This window comes from Simochromis diagramma, unplaced genomic scaffold (assembly GCF_900408965.1).
Source record: "Simochromis diagramma unplaced genomic scaffold, fSimDia1.1 OVJJ01000304.1, whole genome shotgun sequence".
Lineage (NCBI taxonomy): Eukaryota > Metazoa > Chordata > Actinopteri > Cichliformes > Cichlidae > Simochromis > Simochromis diagramma.
In genome coordinates, this window is record NW_024387030.1 from 18,150,382 (window position 1) to 18,166,944 (window position 16,563).

The 16,563-nt window shown below is 39.4% G+C and overlaps 2 protein-coding genes across 6 annotated transcripts in view; both read left to right on the top strand.

Annotated features, from left to right (window-relative positions):
• The window catches only part of LOC120739619 (tumor necrosis factor alpha-induced protein 2-like), a 132,152-nt gene that overhangs the window by 73,200 nt on the left and 42,389 nt on the right, over window positions 1-16,563 (top strand). The window lies entirely within an intron of this gene.
• exoc3l4 (exocyst complex component 3-like 4) overlaps window positions 1-16,563 on the top strand; it is a 30,548-nt gene that overhangs the window by 10,558 nt on the left and 3,427 nt on the right. For 3 of the 4 annotated variants that reach the window (XM_040041435.1, XM_040041436.1, XM_040041438.1), the window contains 8 exons: window positions 812-929; window positions 2,739-2,864; window positions 3,095-3,195; window positions 4,477-4,569; window positions 6,866-6,989; window positions 11,270-11,392; window positions 12,064-12,216; window positions 12,809-12,930. In XM_040041435.1, the coding sequence (XP_039897369.1) occupies window positions 812-929; window positions 2,739-2,864; window positions 3,095-3,195; window positions 4,477-4,569; window positions 6,866-6,989; window positions 11,270-11,392; window positions 12,064-12,216; window positions 12,809-12,930 (960 nt within the window). Of the gene's footprint in view, window positions 1-811; window positions 930-2,738; window positions 2,865-3,094; window positions 3,196-4,476; window positions 4,570-6,865; window positions 6,990-11,269; window positions 11,393-12,063; window positions 12,217-12,808; window positions 12,931-13,473; window positions 15,271-16,563 lie in introns of those variants that run through there. The other variant, XM_040041437.1, reaches the window with a different exon arrangement.

Here is a 16,563-nt window from a genome sequence, read left to right on the forward strand (position 1 = left end):
CTTTATAGTTTTTTATGAATCTCCCATCATTACGTTAGTATGGTGAAGAGAATAAGTGAATTCAGGTGTTTTTTGGAATATACACAGAATACAGAACATGTATTCTGCATTTTGGAAAACATACTATATCAGGGAGGAACGAGAGACAGATGATATGTAATAAACTCCCCAGTCGGATTCTTTGAAGGCGTGATGTGTTATGTAAACATTATAAAAGGGAAAAGTATGTCTGAATCTCCTCCTGCAGCTGTTTTATCATCTCAGATTTACAGGGGAAACGCACCTAAAATTACATCTTCACTCTCCACATAAAAATGTGTTCACACATGGTGCAGACAGCCGTTTTAATAATACCCAACACAAAAGCAGGACTGTGAGCGTGAGTGAGGTAGGCAGTGCTGACATTATTTGTTGAATCAGGGCATGGGAAACATAAAAAAAACCTGTGCTCAGAACAACATTTGGGAGACCAAAAATAAACAGCTGATCTGATAAAAAGAAGCACAACACTCTCGAGGCCAAAATGGGAAAAATAAAACCAGGTCACGACCACATTTTTCACAGATTATGTAAAATAGGATCCTCTTCATAAAGCATAGCACAGACCATAATGTAACATGGTTTTCATAAAGCAAATACACTCATTCAATATTGCATTGCAGTGTGCAAAGGACTACTGAATGTATTTAATTGGATTTTATTTTGGATTTTTTAAAACATTTTATTTTCAACATCACAGGTAGGAAAATGTATTTTGGCCGATCTTAGTACCACAAAATGTTGTGAACTGCATCTTGTTTCACTCCAACAGTGAGAGGATCATGGGAAGTCTGTCTCTGCAGCCAGACATCCAAGATGAAAGCACTGATCTGCAGCTTGAGGAGAACTTCCTGAAACAAGTGAAAGAGAAGTACTGCAGGAGAATGCAGGTGAGGCGCTCACACTGAGCTCACAACATACAGACTTTTAAATGTGTTTCTTGTTGGAATTTCTTCCATAGATGAAATTTTAGTCTTTCATATTGTTATTCTTTGTGTAATTATGAGAATGAGTTGAATCAAAAGACCATTGAGATATTATGAAGCACACACTTCATTACTATATGTCTTTATTATGCCTCACTTTAAGAATAATGTCACGTTAAAAGATCTGCTAACTAGTTTCGTGACTTTCATGACCTAAACTGAGCTGACTTGACATGAATCAATTGTGTATAATTGATTCATTGGTTTGTGGATTACCATTTGTGTTTGCTTTAGCTGTCTTGGCTTTTATGACCTGGGTAGAACTTCTGAAGGGTTAGGGTGGATGTGTGGATAGATGGATGGATTGGTGGATGAATGGAAACCATGGAAAGAGAGGTTAGGCTGAAAACGAATGCTAGCTAGCTGGGTTAGCATAGTGAGCCCGTACACACAGACTCAGATACCAAATTATCAATTACGTAGATATAGATACCTAATTAGTGCTAGCATATACATTCAGCAAGATAGTACACTGAAAAAAAACCCACATAAAATCCATCACACTCACAAACCAGTGTGTGATGTCACAGTAGCTAAGTGGCCATCAAGTGGTTATTTATAGAAATGCAGTTTTTGCTAAATGGCTTGCACATGTGAAGGAACACAAGGTGTCTGTCGCTAGGTATTTTCTGCTGTTGTTTTCTTCTAAAATTGAATAATTTGGGGGAATATGCATTAAAAGTCTAAATATTTAAAGAGAGATTGTTTTGAAGAAATGTAGCAGTACTATCAATCTGTCTACATGCCAGATAGCCTCTCAGTAATGGTGGGATAAGTTGCAGTAAACCTCCAACATTCAATCAGATTAGAAGTTTAGTGATTAACTTGGTTACATGATGTCAGTGACTACAGGCCAGAGGTTCGTTTGGTTTTATTGCTTTCACATTCATGCCATAAAACACATTTACAGTTTGAGCACATTGATGTTGAACCAGCTACAATCTTGCCTTCAGAATAACATCAGGTCAGGTGACTTTTTAATGTGACAGAGGTCACTAACACTCATGGTAACAACCTCCCAGAGAATAAAGACCTCAGTCTGCAGCTCTGTTTCAGGAGTATTGGAGAAAGCATATCCTCTGATAATTAACCCATCTACACAGTGAAGATGTCAATCATCTGTGATGTAGTTGCAAGTTTTCAGTTCACACTCTGATGCACAGTACTGTTAAACTTCCAGTTAAAGACACATAAAACAATAAAACCTTGGTAGGAATCAAGCAGTTTCTTCAACAGATTGTTTAAAATCATTATCCAAGTTGCCTCGATCACAACTTAGTCACATAACATGAGTATACAACATAGTACAACGAAAGCCTTTGATTCATTTTCTTGAAGTGCGTCAAACCCATTGACATGGTAATAAAACAAGATCACAGATAACTGAGCACATTATCAGTGTAAGGTTTTTTACCAGTGCTTGTTATTTTCTTGATTGATTTTTATGCTACTGAAAAAACATATTCCTTGCTTATTGTATTTAACAGTTGTTGTTTTTTTACTAGTGAAAAACACAAAGATATTCACTGTACTTGCATAGAAGAAAAGAAAATACTCAAAGCATCAGTTTTGAGTGGTTACACCCAGCAAATGTTTGACTAATGGTTTCATTTCTGATATAGTTCTCAGAAGAGATGTTGCCACGGGTTGCTGAAACAGCTGTTTTGCTTGCACTTTAATGCTGACTTCCACTCTGCTTGGCTCTTCCTGCAGGAGGAACTGAGAATGATACAGGGCAGAGTCATTGAACTTGAAAATGAAGAGGTGTGGAAGGATGGCAAGGCTCCTAAAAAGGAGGACAACTTCCCCATTTCTTCATTTCCCATTGACATCCTAACGGTACTTATTGAAATATCACATAATGCACATAATGGGTACATGCTAAACACATCAAACCCATCAGATACAGATAAAATCTCACATTTATTTATTTACATTAGTGAAGATTTCTTTGCCAACAGATTTTTTTGTAATCCTCCAGGCTGCAATGTAGTGTTTTCACCATAGGGTGGCAGCACATAACTTCTGTTTCCTTACACTGTGTACCAGCTCTGTTTTTTCCTCAACAGAGCGTGAAATCGTTTGTTTTAAACTCCATCAAACTTGATGCTCAGCTGGAAAAGAAAGTGGTTTCTTCCTGCCTCGAGGAGTTGAAACAGTTCCCAAATGGGTATGGCAACACAGAGACAACACATCTATCTATCCATGTGTCATAGACATTTAACAGGCCACGTTACCACAGGAATCTCAGTGGAAAAATTTCACTCCACCCTCCTGGAAGCAAGCTGATTTTACTCTTATCTTAGTGGCTTCGAAATAAACTCCAGATTACAATTTCTTATGATGGCGTGTTGTAAACTGAGGATTATTTCTTGTGACTGAGCACAGGCATTAAAGTGAGTCACAAATATATAGATGGTTTTCTGTCTGATTACTATGACATGTAGTGCAGATGTTGTGTAAATCCATGTCTTTGATCAGTGGTGGCATTTTCAATCATTCTGGTAGAGTTTTTCTGGAACTTTGGTCGCTATTCTGACTCTTCTCATTAAAATGAAAAGTACCATGAAAATTCAAGACTCTTCATTTCTTTGGAAGTGAACAAAGTTCCAAATTCAGCAAGGGATCAACCATTTATTTCCCCCACTGTACACATGGCGAGGGTGGGATCAAAAGTATTATGGCCACAACAAGAGAACAGCGAAAACAACTGCATTAAAATAACTTGTGATAAAGAACTGAGATGAGGAAGAGGAAAGCATCCACCTAAAAAAGCAAACAAATGAAAAATCATGACGCTGACCTTTTTGCAGTGATCAGACAGTAATGTTATGTTATGTTATGTTGAGCAATACAAGAATATTCCCCTCGATTGGTCAGACAATCCTCTGAGGATCATGTGTTTGTCCCCATCCCACACAGTGTGTATAAGCAATCTCCCTCCTCCATCTTCCCCTGCAGACATTCTACCCAAAATATAGCAGAAAAGAAACAAAACATAATCAAAATAAAGGATTATACACCAGAATTAATCAGTGAAAAGGAAATAACAAGACTCCCACACAAAACACAAGCGCTGTCATGCTGAAACAGAAAAGACCTTTTATTTACTTGGAGCTGCGAAGCTGATGGAAAACTTTCTGCATCGTGCCGCTATGACTTTTCAGCCTTTCTGCAAATCCCCCTAGTGTATTTATGATTAATAAATAACCTTTCTTTACACTTTTGCACATTTTAACAACACTTCTTATGCATTCATTATTTTAAACATCACTTTTTCCTGTTATTTTTCCATCCCCCTTGGAGGGTTTCTGTTTCCTATAAAGTCTGTAACTTTGCTTTACAACAAAATGTCACAAAATGTTATTATTTTTAAACCCCTGTTATTTATCTGGCTTGTTTAACTCTGTCCGCCTCATCTTTTGACTGAAGCTTCTTCTTTCCTCTGCAGGTTTGAAAAAGCATTCAGCCAGCATTGCACCTCTCACCAGCCTTTGTGGACAGAGTATCGCATTACATACATTAACAGCTTTACTTCTTTAAAGTAAGTCACGTGACTTCCTGAAAACATCCACGAATGCCCTGCCAGAGTTAGCATGTCGTGACACGGTTATCTAGTGGGTTCACGCCACATTTTTCCCCCCCAATAAATCTGTCAGCACATTCATCTCGTGTGGATTTAGAGACAGGATGGATTTATGAGCAATTTTAATTTTAAAAAATGCATGCATTAAAAAAAAAAAGCATGCAAAATCAAAGAGAATGAAAGGTATATTACCTAAAGTCAGAAAAAGCATTACAATTTATCTCAAGAAAACCAAAGGTGTGACGAACGTGACTGCCAGTAGGTTCTGAATATGTATTACCCATCCTCTGAAAACAATATGTGTATTGTTCATTGTAACAAAGCAGTTTAATGTTTAAAGCTATAACAGAGAATCTATTCTGTCATTCTCTTTATTCAAGTTTTTGAAATGAATCAAAAAATCGAATGTGCAGACTTGAGCGGAAGTTCATGGTTGTCTTTTGCTTGGATGAGTCATCTCGCAGATATTCAGCTCTGACATATGTCTGCCGGGACAGTAATTCTGTTGTGTGTCACGACTGCTGAGTCTCACAAGTGTGGGAGTTCTTTGGATGGGACAGCAGAGGCTTTTATATGCCAGAGCAAAAAGAGATCCACTCAGACATAAATACAAGCCTTAGAGAGCACGTGATTTCAGAGAAGCAGGGCTCTGAATGTGAAACGCTGCTGTGGTATAATCGGGAGAAAGAGAAAGTACTGCGGGCACACCAGCTGCTTCTGTCACTCGCTGTGCTGGTTAGCTCAGTTTCTGCAGGGATATTTAATCAAGGTTCTAACACTTTATATTTATAGCTGCAGGCGTAGCTGCAGGTTAAACCTAGAGCCTATCCTAGCTTCCATAGGGCACGATGTGGGGTATACCCTGGACAGATTGGCTATCTGTTCAGGGAGTATTTTCATGCTTAGTTTAAGTTTTTGCTATCATTTTGGTTAGCTGGGCTTTGCTTGATTTAATTACTGCTATCTCTTTTGTTACTGATCCTGCTGTGTTCATGTTTCTCCTGTCACCGCCTGTTTCTTTCCATATATGTACATGGAAGGACTGGGAAGGGAAATAGATGTAGTGCTAAAGTCTGTCTGGGAAATCTCATCAGACCTTTTGTTATGTTTAAACTAGGAAAGCCCTTCAGTATTCCTGTTTGAAAGCTTGATTCAGTACACACACTTTTCCTGCCTGTAGTGCCAGGGAAAACACAAGGAAGTCTAGGAATATGCAGGGAACTGGAGACACATTAAGGGAAAAGACACACCGTGTCTGCCTTTGATAAAGTTAATTAAAAAAACAAACAAAAATAATAATTCACCTCCACTGTTATTGAGTTTTCTGCAGGAAGTTTAGGAGATGGCTTAATCAAAATGCCTAAACAGGCTAAAACAACAGTGAATAGCAGTGATAAAAAGACCTGATAGGACCACATTCAACATGTTACTGAAATAAAAGCATACGTCATATTGGCAGAGGTGTCCTCATTCTGCAGAGAATTCAGTCTGAGAATTCAGATCCTGGTGATATATAGAGTCTGTAAAAAGAGGGGGTTAGGATAAATGGCAAAAAAAAAACAAAAAAAAACCACAGACGGTAGAACCAAAGCCTGATCACACAATGGCTCCCTGGGCTTTCACATTATTATCATCATTGTAACCATGATTGTCATCACCGTGCTGATGCCTTAGATCCATCAGATGAGTTTAAATCTCACTGAGGTCGAAATCGAGGTCATAGTTTTCTGGAAATCTTGTAAATCCAAAGAATGACGTCACCTGGGATGTTCACACTTACAGGTACATCTGTTAGGAAGCTGAGGGGGTAGCAACTCTGTAGATAACCCTCTCAGGACACGCCAACTCTTGCAAAGTATTAAACAGGGAATGGGAAAAATAAAAAACAAAATATAAATAAAAATACACCAACCCTACCCTGTAAAAAACATGCGAGTTATTTAAATGAATTGAGATGTGAAGTGTGAAGAGAAATATATCTCACGGTTTGCCCCAAAGTGCTTCATTAAAAAACAAAAAGTGTGGAAAAATCGATTAAAAAACTGTAATTTTGAAAACACGTGTAACTTGTAGGTAGTATAAGACAGAAATAAACATGCAACATACTCAAGTAATTACTTAAAATTAATGTAAGTAAATGAGATGTGCTTCACCAGACTCACCAGTGCAGTTCTGATTGAAAATGTGGCAATATTGTCACCATCCAGCCTCATGATGATCAAGTTTTTTTATTTGTTGTTGTTTTCTCCTGCAGGAAACACATGGAGGAGTACAAAGAAACCTGTAAAGATGGGGTGAATGGCTTTCAAAAAGCGGTAGATAGTTTGATTGACAAGCTTATGCGAGACCTGGAGGATCAGTTTAAAGAAGATGTCAAGGTACGGCAATCTAGTGAATCATATGTTGTACAGGATATAAAACTGAGGAAAAGGAATCTTCCCATTTAACTTTTTTTTGTCATTTCCTTCCTCTTTGGAGCTACAGTAAAACAGGCCACCCAAACACATGAGATATCAACAAAAAGCCCAGAATCTCCTGTACTAAGTACATCAGGACTTAGTAGAATAGCTCACATAAGAAAAAAAATAACAGATGTCCATTACAGAGGACTGGTTCTCAAGAGGATATTAAGTGAAATCCCTGTTCTGGTCCTCACTGATTCATTTCTTCACAGGGACAAACATTTTCTTTTGTGGTTTCTAAAAGAGGAATTAAAAAGGAGATCCTCCTTTCTTGCAGTAATAGTCAAAAGCACTTAGGGAAAATTCACAGAGGAAGAAAAAAAAGGGCCAAACAGAACAGCAGACAACACGCCAAGTTGCACCAATATTTGGACAAAAGGATGAAGATGGTAACTTATCAGCTAGTTCACACTTTGCTAAATGCTAGTTATTTAGCAAAGTGTATCTGTGGCTGCAAGAAGGAGGAAAACCGGTAACTAAATGGTGCAGACAGCGCCACCTGGGGAGGGAGTTACACCCCAGGAGAGATTACAGTAACCAGTGCAAACGTTGTGGGCACACAGGCTCATTACTAACGAGCAGAGGTGTGGCAAATCAATTTCATAGAACAAAGTTTAGACAAAACTACAAATATACACCTGCAGAAAAGAAAACAGCAACTTAAGCAGCAGGGCTGGCAATACCAAACAATTAATTAAGACACTTTATTAACAAACATTAGTTAAAAGAACAAGGTTCAATACCAGCCAACACGACAGCAACAAAGCAACAACAAGGCTAAAGGAAGACAGCAGCAGTGTGTAGGCCTAGAACAACAGAAAGAACCACCCTTTAACAGTTACACAGCTTAAACAATTGCCAGGGGAAATGAATCCAATCTATAATACTTAAAGACAGCCTGTGAATAACAGGAATGAGTGCACATTGCCAGGGACCAGGAGGAGGCCACAGCTGCTTCTTATAACCGGCCTCTGATTAACCCCTAAGAGAGGGGTGAATGTTCATGCTGCGTTTGCTGACACCATGCATGAACCAAACATCTCCTACCAAATCTAACCAACCGCATACTTATTATTCACAACTATACTAGATGCTATGAGTGTTTAGACCAAAAACGTTTGGTATTGTGGAAAGTTTTAGTATATTCAAAGACACAAACTCATGCAGAATGACCCCCTAAGTAAGCGTAAGAGTACTTTCCTAAAATCTTTCTCCAGGTGTTATGTCTTTAAAGTGGGAGGTAACTTTCTTGAAACATTCAAAGATACAAGGAAGTATGATATAAGCTAAATCCAGATGTTTGGCTTGCATGCTGTTCAGTTCTACAGTTGTACCATTCTAATCAGCTTGGAAGTCAATATCTGGTATGATTGCTGTTATTTTCAACACAGCCTGAACTCTCACTCTCACTGTTAGCCTTTAAAAAGTCTTCAGGAATAGTTTTACAGACTTCTTGAACAATACTTAAATGCTCTTTAAGATGTTGACTTATCTTTGGTATTTTTTAACTAAAACTAAAGTGCAGACAGTTGCCTTTTTGTGTTCCTTTCTAAGTTGTTTGTTACGTGTAGCCACAACCATGGTTCATTCCTTGAGTTAGGTTTCTTTTTTATGCTTGAATGATTCATAGGTCAGTGTTAAGAGGCTCGAGGACTGGACTGAAAATGAGGGAAAACACAGATAATGGCCAAAGAAAAAGACTTTCTGAAAGCGTGGAGAAATAATACTTAATACTAGTCTGGCTCCTTCAAAACAAATTTTAGGACTTTTGCACATTACTTTGTCTGTGAAGATTCTCAGTCATCCAGGTCATCGTAGTCTAAGGAGCTTGGAAAGAAAAGTGTCTGGACTTGTTTAAGTTGCTTGAAGACGTTTCACCTCTCATCCGAGAAGCTTCTTCAGTTCTAGGGTCAAATGGTGGAGAGTCCCAGGTGGTCGCTCACGGTGGACATAAATGGCCTCTTTTACTCGTCTTTCAAACTATCTGTCCTCTTTTTCCAAAATATGAACATTGGCATCCTTGAAAGAGTGACCTTTGTCCTTTGAGGATTCCATCTGCCCTCAGAAAATCACATGGTATGCTGGGGTTAGGTTTCACAATGAGCTCACCCGAAACCTTGGCTGATTGTGACCTACACATGAGCCACACCTTGGCTCGTGTTATTAGTTGGTGGATCATTACGGGGTCCATCATCCTCTTGGGGGGACACTCCCACAGGGCTTAAATCTGGGACTCTCCACCATTTGACCCTAGAACAGAAGAAGCTTCTCGGATGAGAGGTGAAACGTCTTCAAGCAACTTAAAGGAGTCCAGACGCTTTTCTTTCCAAGCTCCTTAGATTGCACATTACTTTAGATTTTGTGATGAAGATACAGTGGGGAAAAAAAGTATTTAGTCAGCCACCGATTGTGCAAGTTCCCCCACCTAAAATGATGACAGAGGTCAGTAATTTGCACCAGAGGTACACTTCAACTGTGAGAGACAGAATGTGAAAAAAAAATCCATGAATCCACATGGTAGGATTTGTAAAGAATTTATTCGTAAATCAGGGTGGAAAATAAGTATTTGGTCACCTCAAACAAGGAAAATCTCTGGCTCTCACAGACCTGTAACGTCTTCTGTAAGAAGCGTTTCTGTCCCCCACTCGTTACCTGTATGAATGGCACCTGTTTGAACTCATCATCTGTATAAAAGACACCTGTCCACAGCCTCAAACAGTCAGACTCCAAACTCCGCCATGGCCAAGACCAAAGAGCTTTCGAAGGACACCAGGAAAAGTATTGTAGACCTGCACCAGACTGGGAAGAGTGAATCTACAATAGGCAAGCAGCTTGGTGTGAAAAAATCAACTGTGGGAGCAATCATCAGAAAATGGAAGACATACAAGACCACTGATAATCTCCCTCGATCTGGGGCTCCACGCAAGATCTCATCAAAATGATCATGAGAACGGTGAGCAAAGATCCCAGAACCACACGGGGGGACCTGGTGACTGACCTGCAGAGAACTGGGACCAAAGTAACAAAGGTCACCATCAGTAACACACTACAACGGCAGGGAATCAAATCCCGCAGTGCCAGACGTGTTCCGCTGCTGAAGCCAGTGCATGTCCAGGCCCGTCTGAAGTTTGCCAGAGAGCACATGGATGATACAGCAGAGGATTGGGAGAATGTCATGTGGTCAGATGAAACCAAAGTAGAACTTTTTGGTATAAACTCAACTCGTCGTGTTTGGAGGAAGAAGAATACTGAGTTGCATCCCAAGAACACCATACCTACTGTGAAGCATGGGGGTGGAAACATCATGCTATGGGGCTGTTTTTCTGCCAAGGGGACAGGACGACTGATCCGTGTTAAGGACAGAATGAATGGGGCCATGTATCGTGAGATTTTGAGCCAAAACCTCCTTCCATCAGTGAGAACTTTTGAAGATGAAATGAGGCTGGGTCTTCCAACATGACAATGATCCAAAACACACCGCCCGGGCAACAAAGGAGTGGCTCCGTAAGAAGCATTTGAAAGTCCTGGAGTGGCCTAGCCAGTCTCCAGACCTCAACCCCATAGAAAATCTGTGGCGGGAGTTGAAAGTCCGTGTTGCTCGGCGACAGCCCCAAAACATCACTGCTCTCGAGAAGATCTGCATGGAGGAATGGGCCAAAATACCAGCTACTGTGTGTGCAAACCTGGTGAAGACCTATAGTAAACGTTTGACCTCTGTTATTGCCAACAAAGGTTATGTTACAAAGTATTGAGTTGTATTTTTGTTATTGACCAAATACTTATTTTCCACCCTGATTTACGAATGAATTCTTTACAAATCCTACCATGTGGATTCATGGATTTTTTTTTTCACATTCTGTCTCTCACAGTTGAAGTGTACCTCTGGTGCAAATTACTGACCTCTGTCATCATTTTAGGTGGGGGAACTTGCACAGTCGGTGGCTGACTAAATACTTTTTTGCCCCACTGTAAATACGCATATAAGTAGGCTTTGAGAGGAGGTAGTTCCATTAACTGCTTCTCATTCAATATATTCCTTTTAATATGAGGTTTGAGGTTTGTTTGTTTTTTTACTTTTAGCCTATTTAGTAGAATAATCAGGTGTTAACTTGAAATGTGACTTTTTATAATCTGTCGTGAGTAAACCCCCAAAGGCATTGTGTGATTAATGGCTGTGTTATTTGTTGTTTTTCCAGTCTTACTTAAGGAGAATGATGACAAGGAAATGGCTCACCAACGATGAAGACTTTGATCAACTCTACAGCCGGACAAAGCTGCTTTCCCAGCACTGCAGTCTCATGATGCCACCACAAGCCAAGGTGAGAAGGAGGAGATGGCCTGGAAAAAAGTCAACAGGGGCAGTCCAGAGTTGACCAACTACTTTATAAAACTTAACAGCCAAATGTTTTTACTTACAGTACAGGAAAGGCCCGCCGCTTGGAATAAAGACAGGTTGCCTGCCAAAGTAAAGTCCCTTGCTAAGGCTAAGGATTTTCTGGCATTTGTCCCAGTCTGATTAGACAGTTACCATGAAGGGAATTACCTTCAACAGAAGTTTTTATGGTAATTATGGTTTTATTTGTAGGATATTAAGTGATTTAAATAGGAACAAAAGATGCAGAATATCATCTAATATCTATTGTACTTAGACGTTTTTTTAATGCTTACTATGAAATCGGGAAGTCCTGTTTATTTTAGATCGATTGTCTCGGAAGTTCCAGTTAATACATTTTGCTGTCCCATTGTTTTTCTCCGGATGCTGCAAGAGCAGGAAAAAAAAACTGAGTGTCATGAATCCTAACAGGAAAGAATGAATAGGTAGATTAAAAGGTGTCAGTTCAGATGAATTGAACCCTGGTGGTCACGATGCATTATCACCTCCAAACTAACATTTCCCGTTTTTTGCGTCCATCCTGTTATGCCACCACCTAACTCCCTCTTTCTGTGTGTGTGTGTATGTGTGTTTGTGACTCTGTTACCCTGGAGACAGGCGTTTGCAAGCAAACTGCACTACCATGTGGTGATAGAATACATCGGTCAGCTGATGAAGAGTAACTACTCGTGCAAAAATCGGAAACACGAGAAGGCCGCGACCAAGATCCGTCATCAGTGGAATAAACTCAGTGAGCTATTTGAGGACATGGTAATTAAGTCATCACTTCCCTATCAACACTAAAAGCAAATAAAAAGTAAAATACAAATTAATTGCTGTAGGTATTTGTAAGTACATGTCATGATTCAGTAAACCTTCAAACTACTTTGAATTTTAAACAGGTTTAATGAACAGGTGGAACGTTTCTAATTATTTTTAGCCAAGTAATCTAAACACTTTTAACCTCCTAAGACCTGAACTCTTTCATGGCATGCATTTGTAATTTCTCTTTGCTATTTGGGACCTGATGAATGTAAAAACAAAGAATGATGTCTAAATGGTCCTTTATTTTCATTTCACATAATATGCATCCTCTTTTGCTTTAAAATGCAAAATACTGGCCTGATCTTTGGTCCACAGATCCTTCGTTCATGTTAAAAGCAGTATAAGTGTATGTATAAGTGGCGTATTTGCCTTTGATGGCTGGTCACATTCCTCTCAATGAGCAGCATAACAGGAAATCCTCTGCTGTGTAGCCCCTTTATTTGTGTAGTCATGTGTTTTATTCAAAATTCAAAGGATGTTCAAGGTGAGCAGCAACTCCATCAGTTTTTAATGTTTTGATATTTTTTGTCTTTTACAGAAGTCAAATAATGAGTGGCTCTACCATGTAGGAGACGACTTGAGCAACATCATTGGACAGAAAAACACATCAGACATCAAGAACCATCTGCAGCCTGTAATAGAGAATTACCCAGACTTCAGGTAAGCATTTCTGCCAAATGCAACATGACGATTCACTAAAAATAAACCAGGAAAAATCCCGTTCTACCCTCTCTTAGTCTTTAGGATGCAGGCAGATTAGGGTTTTCCCATAATCCACTAGGTGACAGATAAGGAACGCTTAGGCTGGACTGGTTTCTAGCCTTTTACAGATTTGGTGTGTACAATTTAGGCCAGGTTTCTACAAAATAACCCTGTTTTATGCCAATAGTTATATCTGAATATAGAGAGCAGTGTTTTCTGCTCTGACATTTACCAAAATTTGGCTCCGGTGCTTGTTGCAGTTGAGCGTTATTAAAATTTTCCTTTACTGAGCTTTGTTAATATTGTACAAATCAACAGAAACAAAAGGACATCGCTGTTTGTCTTGGATTAATATTTAGCTGTTAGAGAGGCGTTAAAGTAGGATTTGGTGGAAGAGGAAATCCTAAAATTGAGTGCTTTGCAAGGGCAAAAGAATTGCTCAGTAATAAGTTACATAATAGCTTATTTTGTGAGTGCCGGTACATTTTTCTTTGTGTACAGGCTGTGATCAGCTGACCTGTGCTGCTTCTTTGATGGTGGTGGCAACCCCCAATCCTACTCAAGTAAATAAAAGTGAAGTAAAGTGTTTGGAAAAATGTACTTCTAAAAGTACTTTTGTTGCACCATGTTCATTCATTCATGAGCTGCTGTAGCATGAGTCAAATGGATAAACTGCACGTCAGCACCTCAGCATGCAGTCGAGTTCTATAGTCTTACTAACGACCTACTAATTTCATTCACATGTGTTGCAGCAGGGACACATAGAAACGTTTCAGGACACTGGCCCTCGAAGACACCTGGGATGCAACCTAACATTGACCACGAACACCACAGAGCCTGTTTAGCCTTCACTAAACTGTATAAAACTCCTTAGAGCTAGCTAGATGTTAGCCGCACTACAACTTTTTACATCTGTCCATGAACACATCACAGGACAAAGTGTAAGCCACTCTGGGATGTCATATTTATTTATGTATTTATTTATTTTTGGTTAAAAAAAAAATAAAAATTGGGGGGTGGGGGCAGTTTTTGCACTATAGTTCAGGACAAGCTAAGATCACGCAGTATGTAGGCTTTAGGGGTTTCCCATCTACCAGGTTTCTATTGAATTTGTTTTATAAAAGTGAAACATGTATGGAGTAAACTATAAAACAACAGCATGTCTGTGTCAGAAATTTGTGGTTGTGACACGCGAAGAAAAGCAGAAAGAAAAAAAAATCCAAAATGAAGACACAACAAAAGTGTCAGACCTTCCCCTTTGTGGTTGTTGAAGCACATAAAGGAATTCTTTATTTTTGGTGTAAAACACAGAAGTGGGCAGATTGTAGCTGAATAGGAATCCCCCCTTATCAGCTGTCAAGTAAACCTAAGTGGACTTTGACTATCATCAGGAGAATGAGGAAGTGAAGCGAATTTCAATGACTGACCCAAAGCAGAAGAGCAATGTTTAATTAGCTGTCTGTGAGATTCATATAAACCCCTCTGACATTTAGCACCAGGGATATATCTCGTCCAAGCACGACATCTGAGATGTGATTTTCTTGAAAGGAAGCCGATAAAACGGTGAATGGTATTTTTAACAGCCATCACATGATAATTACCTTTGCTCTCAATTATTGAGTTATGAATAGCTGAGTGGGACAAACTGCAGACATGTGAGGTGATCAAAATAAACAAAAGGACATGTTGGTAACAAAGATGAAATCCACAAGTCGTGGTGATTACTCAGTTTCTTTTTCTTTGCAGAAATTTGGATATTGTTTGCACTAAATTTAGATCTGACAGCTTTTTTATGATGAGACAACACACTCCACTCAGCAAACATGAACGGTAGAAAAGACAGTAGTTGTTCCAGTCTTTTGACAGATATCAGCAAGTGATGAAATGATGCCTGAAAGTGTGTTCCTGAATCAGTGTTATACACCTGAAAACAAAAGCATGAGCTCATTGGGGACAGAAAAACAGATTAGCTCAGCTAATGTATTGCTTCCTGTCCAGTGGATGGGGGATAAGTCCAGTGGACATTTCAGTGAACAGTTCCTGAATGACATTCAAAGCTCTTCTTTGGATGTTGCAAAACAGGCAGACTGGTCATGGTTTGTTGTAACAAAGTGCCTGAACATTATATTTAAAATAGGTTCTTTGCGAAGTTATGTGTTATGTGTAGACACAATGCACCTCCATTCCTTGAGTAAGGAGCATTTTTTTATAGTCAGCTGATGCATAGGTCAGTGTAAGCAGCAAAACAAATAAAATGGTTTTTCAGAAAATGGTCATGAACTCGACTGAAAACAAGTGGAAAAAAACCCGAAGAAAGAAAGAAACTGTCACGGGTCTGGGTCCGTTGGACCCAGTATGTGGAGTTTCATGTTTTTGTTATTCCATGTTTGAGGTTATTATGTTTTGGTTTTAGTTTGCATCAGGGATTGTTTTTTTGTTCTCTTGTTGTGTTGATGATGATGATTATGATGTTTATTATTTGAGTTTCATGTTTAAGGAATTGTTTTCGGTTGTATCTCACGTTTAGTTTAGTTCAGGTTCCATGTGTCATTCTGTCTGTCTCTCAGTGTCAGGTCTGCGTCTTGGTGTGGTGTTCTCATTTCCTGTTTTATTGTGAAGGTCTGGGTCTCATGTGAGTGTGTTCAGTTTTACCTTTGTCTCGTCTTGTTGATCATTCCCAGCTGTGTCCACCACCTGTGTGTAATTCCCCTGTGTTTCTCTGGGTGTATTTAAGTCATGTCCTCCGTCATTGTAGTTGCTGGTCCGTCTGTGTATTCCACCCTGCCTCATCTGCGTTTCTACCATGTCTCACCCGTGTGTTCTCCCTGCTGTCCGCCGTTAGTCTCTTCTGGTCGTTCTCGTTAAGGTTTGTGCTCTGTAGTTTAGTTGATCCCAGTATAGTTTAGTTCTAGCTCCATTTGCCGTTTGTATTTACTTTCATGTTCAATAAACCACCTTTACACCTTCACGACTGCCTGCATTTGGATCCTCCTTCATTTCCTCCACACGGCTCACCTCACTCGCCGTGACAGAAACACCCTGGAGGACTTTTGCTCAAGACACTTTTAAAAAGTTACAAGAAAGTCTAGCTCTGTTGAAGCAATATATAAAGAGATTAAGAGTGGCTAAATAGTGTTGTACATTATATAAATGTCCAAAATTAATTATGATCTTGTTCAGCTAGAGATATGCTCTTGGAGATTATCTCAGATTTTCTCCACCTGTGAGAAAACATGATCTGAGAGGACTTTAAAAAGGACATTTTGAGATGCTGTGAAAGTTTTACTTTGGTGTATATTGGCCATGGCCACAAAACTCAGCTTTTACCTTTCAGGGTTCTAGGAAATGGTTTTATCCTTCACAGTGAAAGCTTAAAATGTTTGGTGACTAATGAGAAGAGCTTGTGGAGTTTTTTTTGTTCTACTGCCCAGCTGTCAACTGTTCAGGAATCATGATCTGAGTGACCCATTTGTGGATGCCTGTGGTGATAATACCCCTGAAGTTGAGTTTTCTGGAATGCACAAGGAGTTACGGTCATTCACGATTAAAAATGCTCTGCTGTAAATGATCTGATGGTTCTTAGGTCTGCTT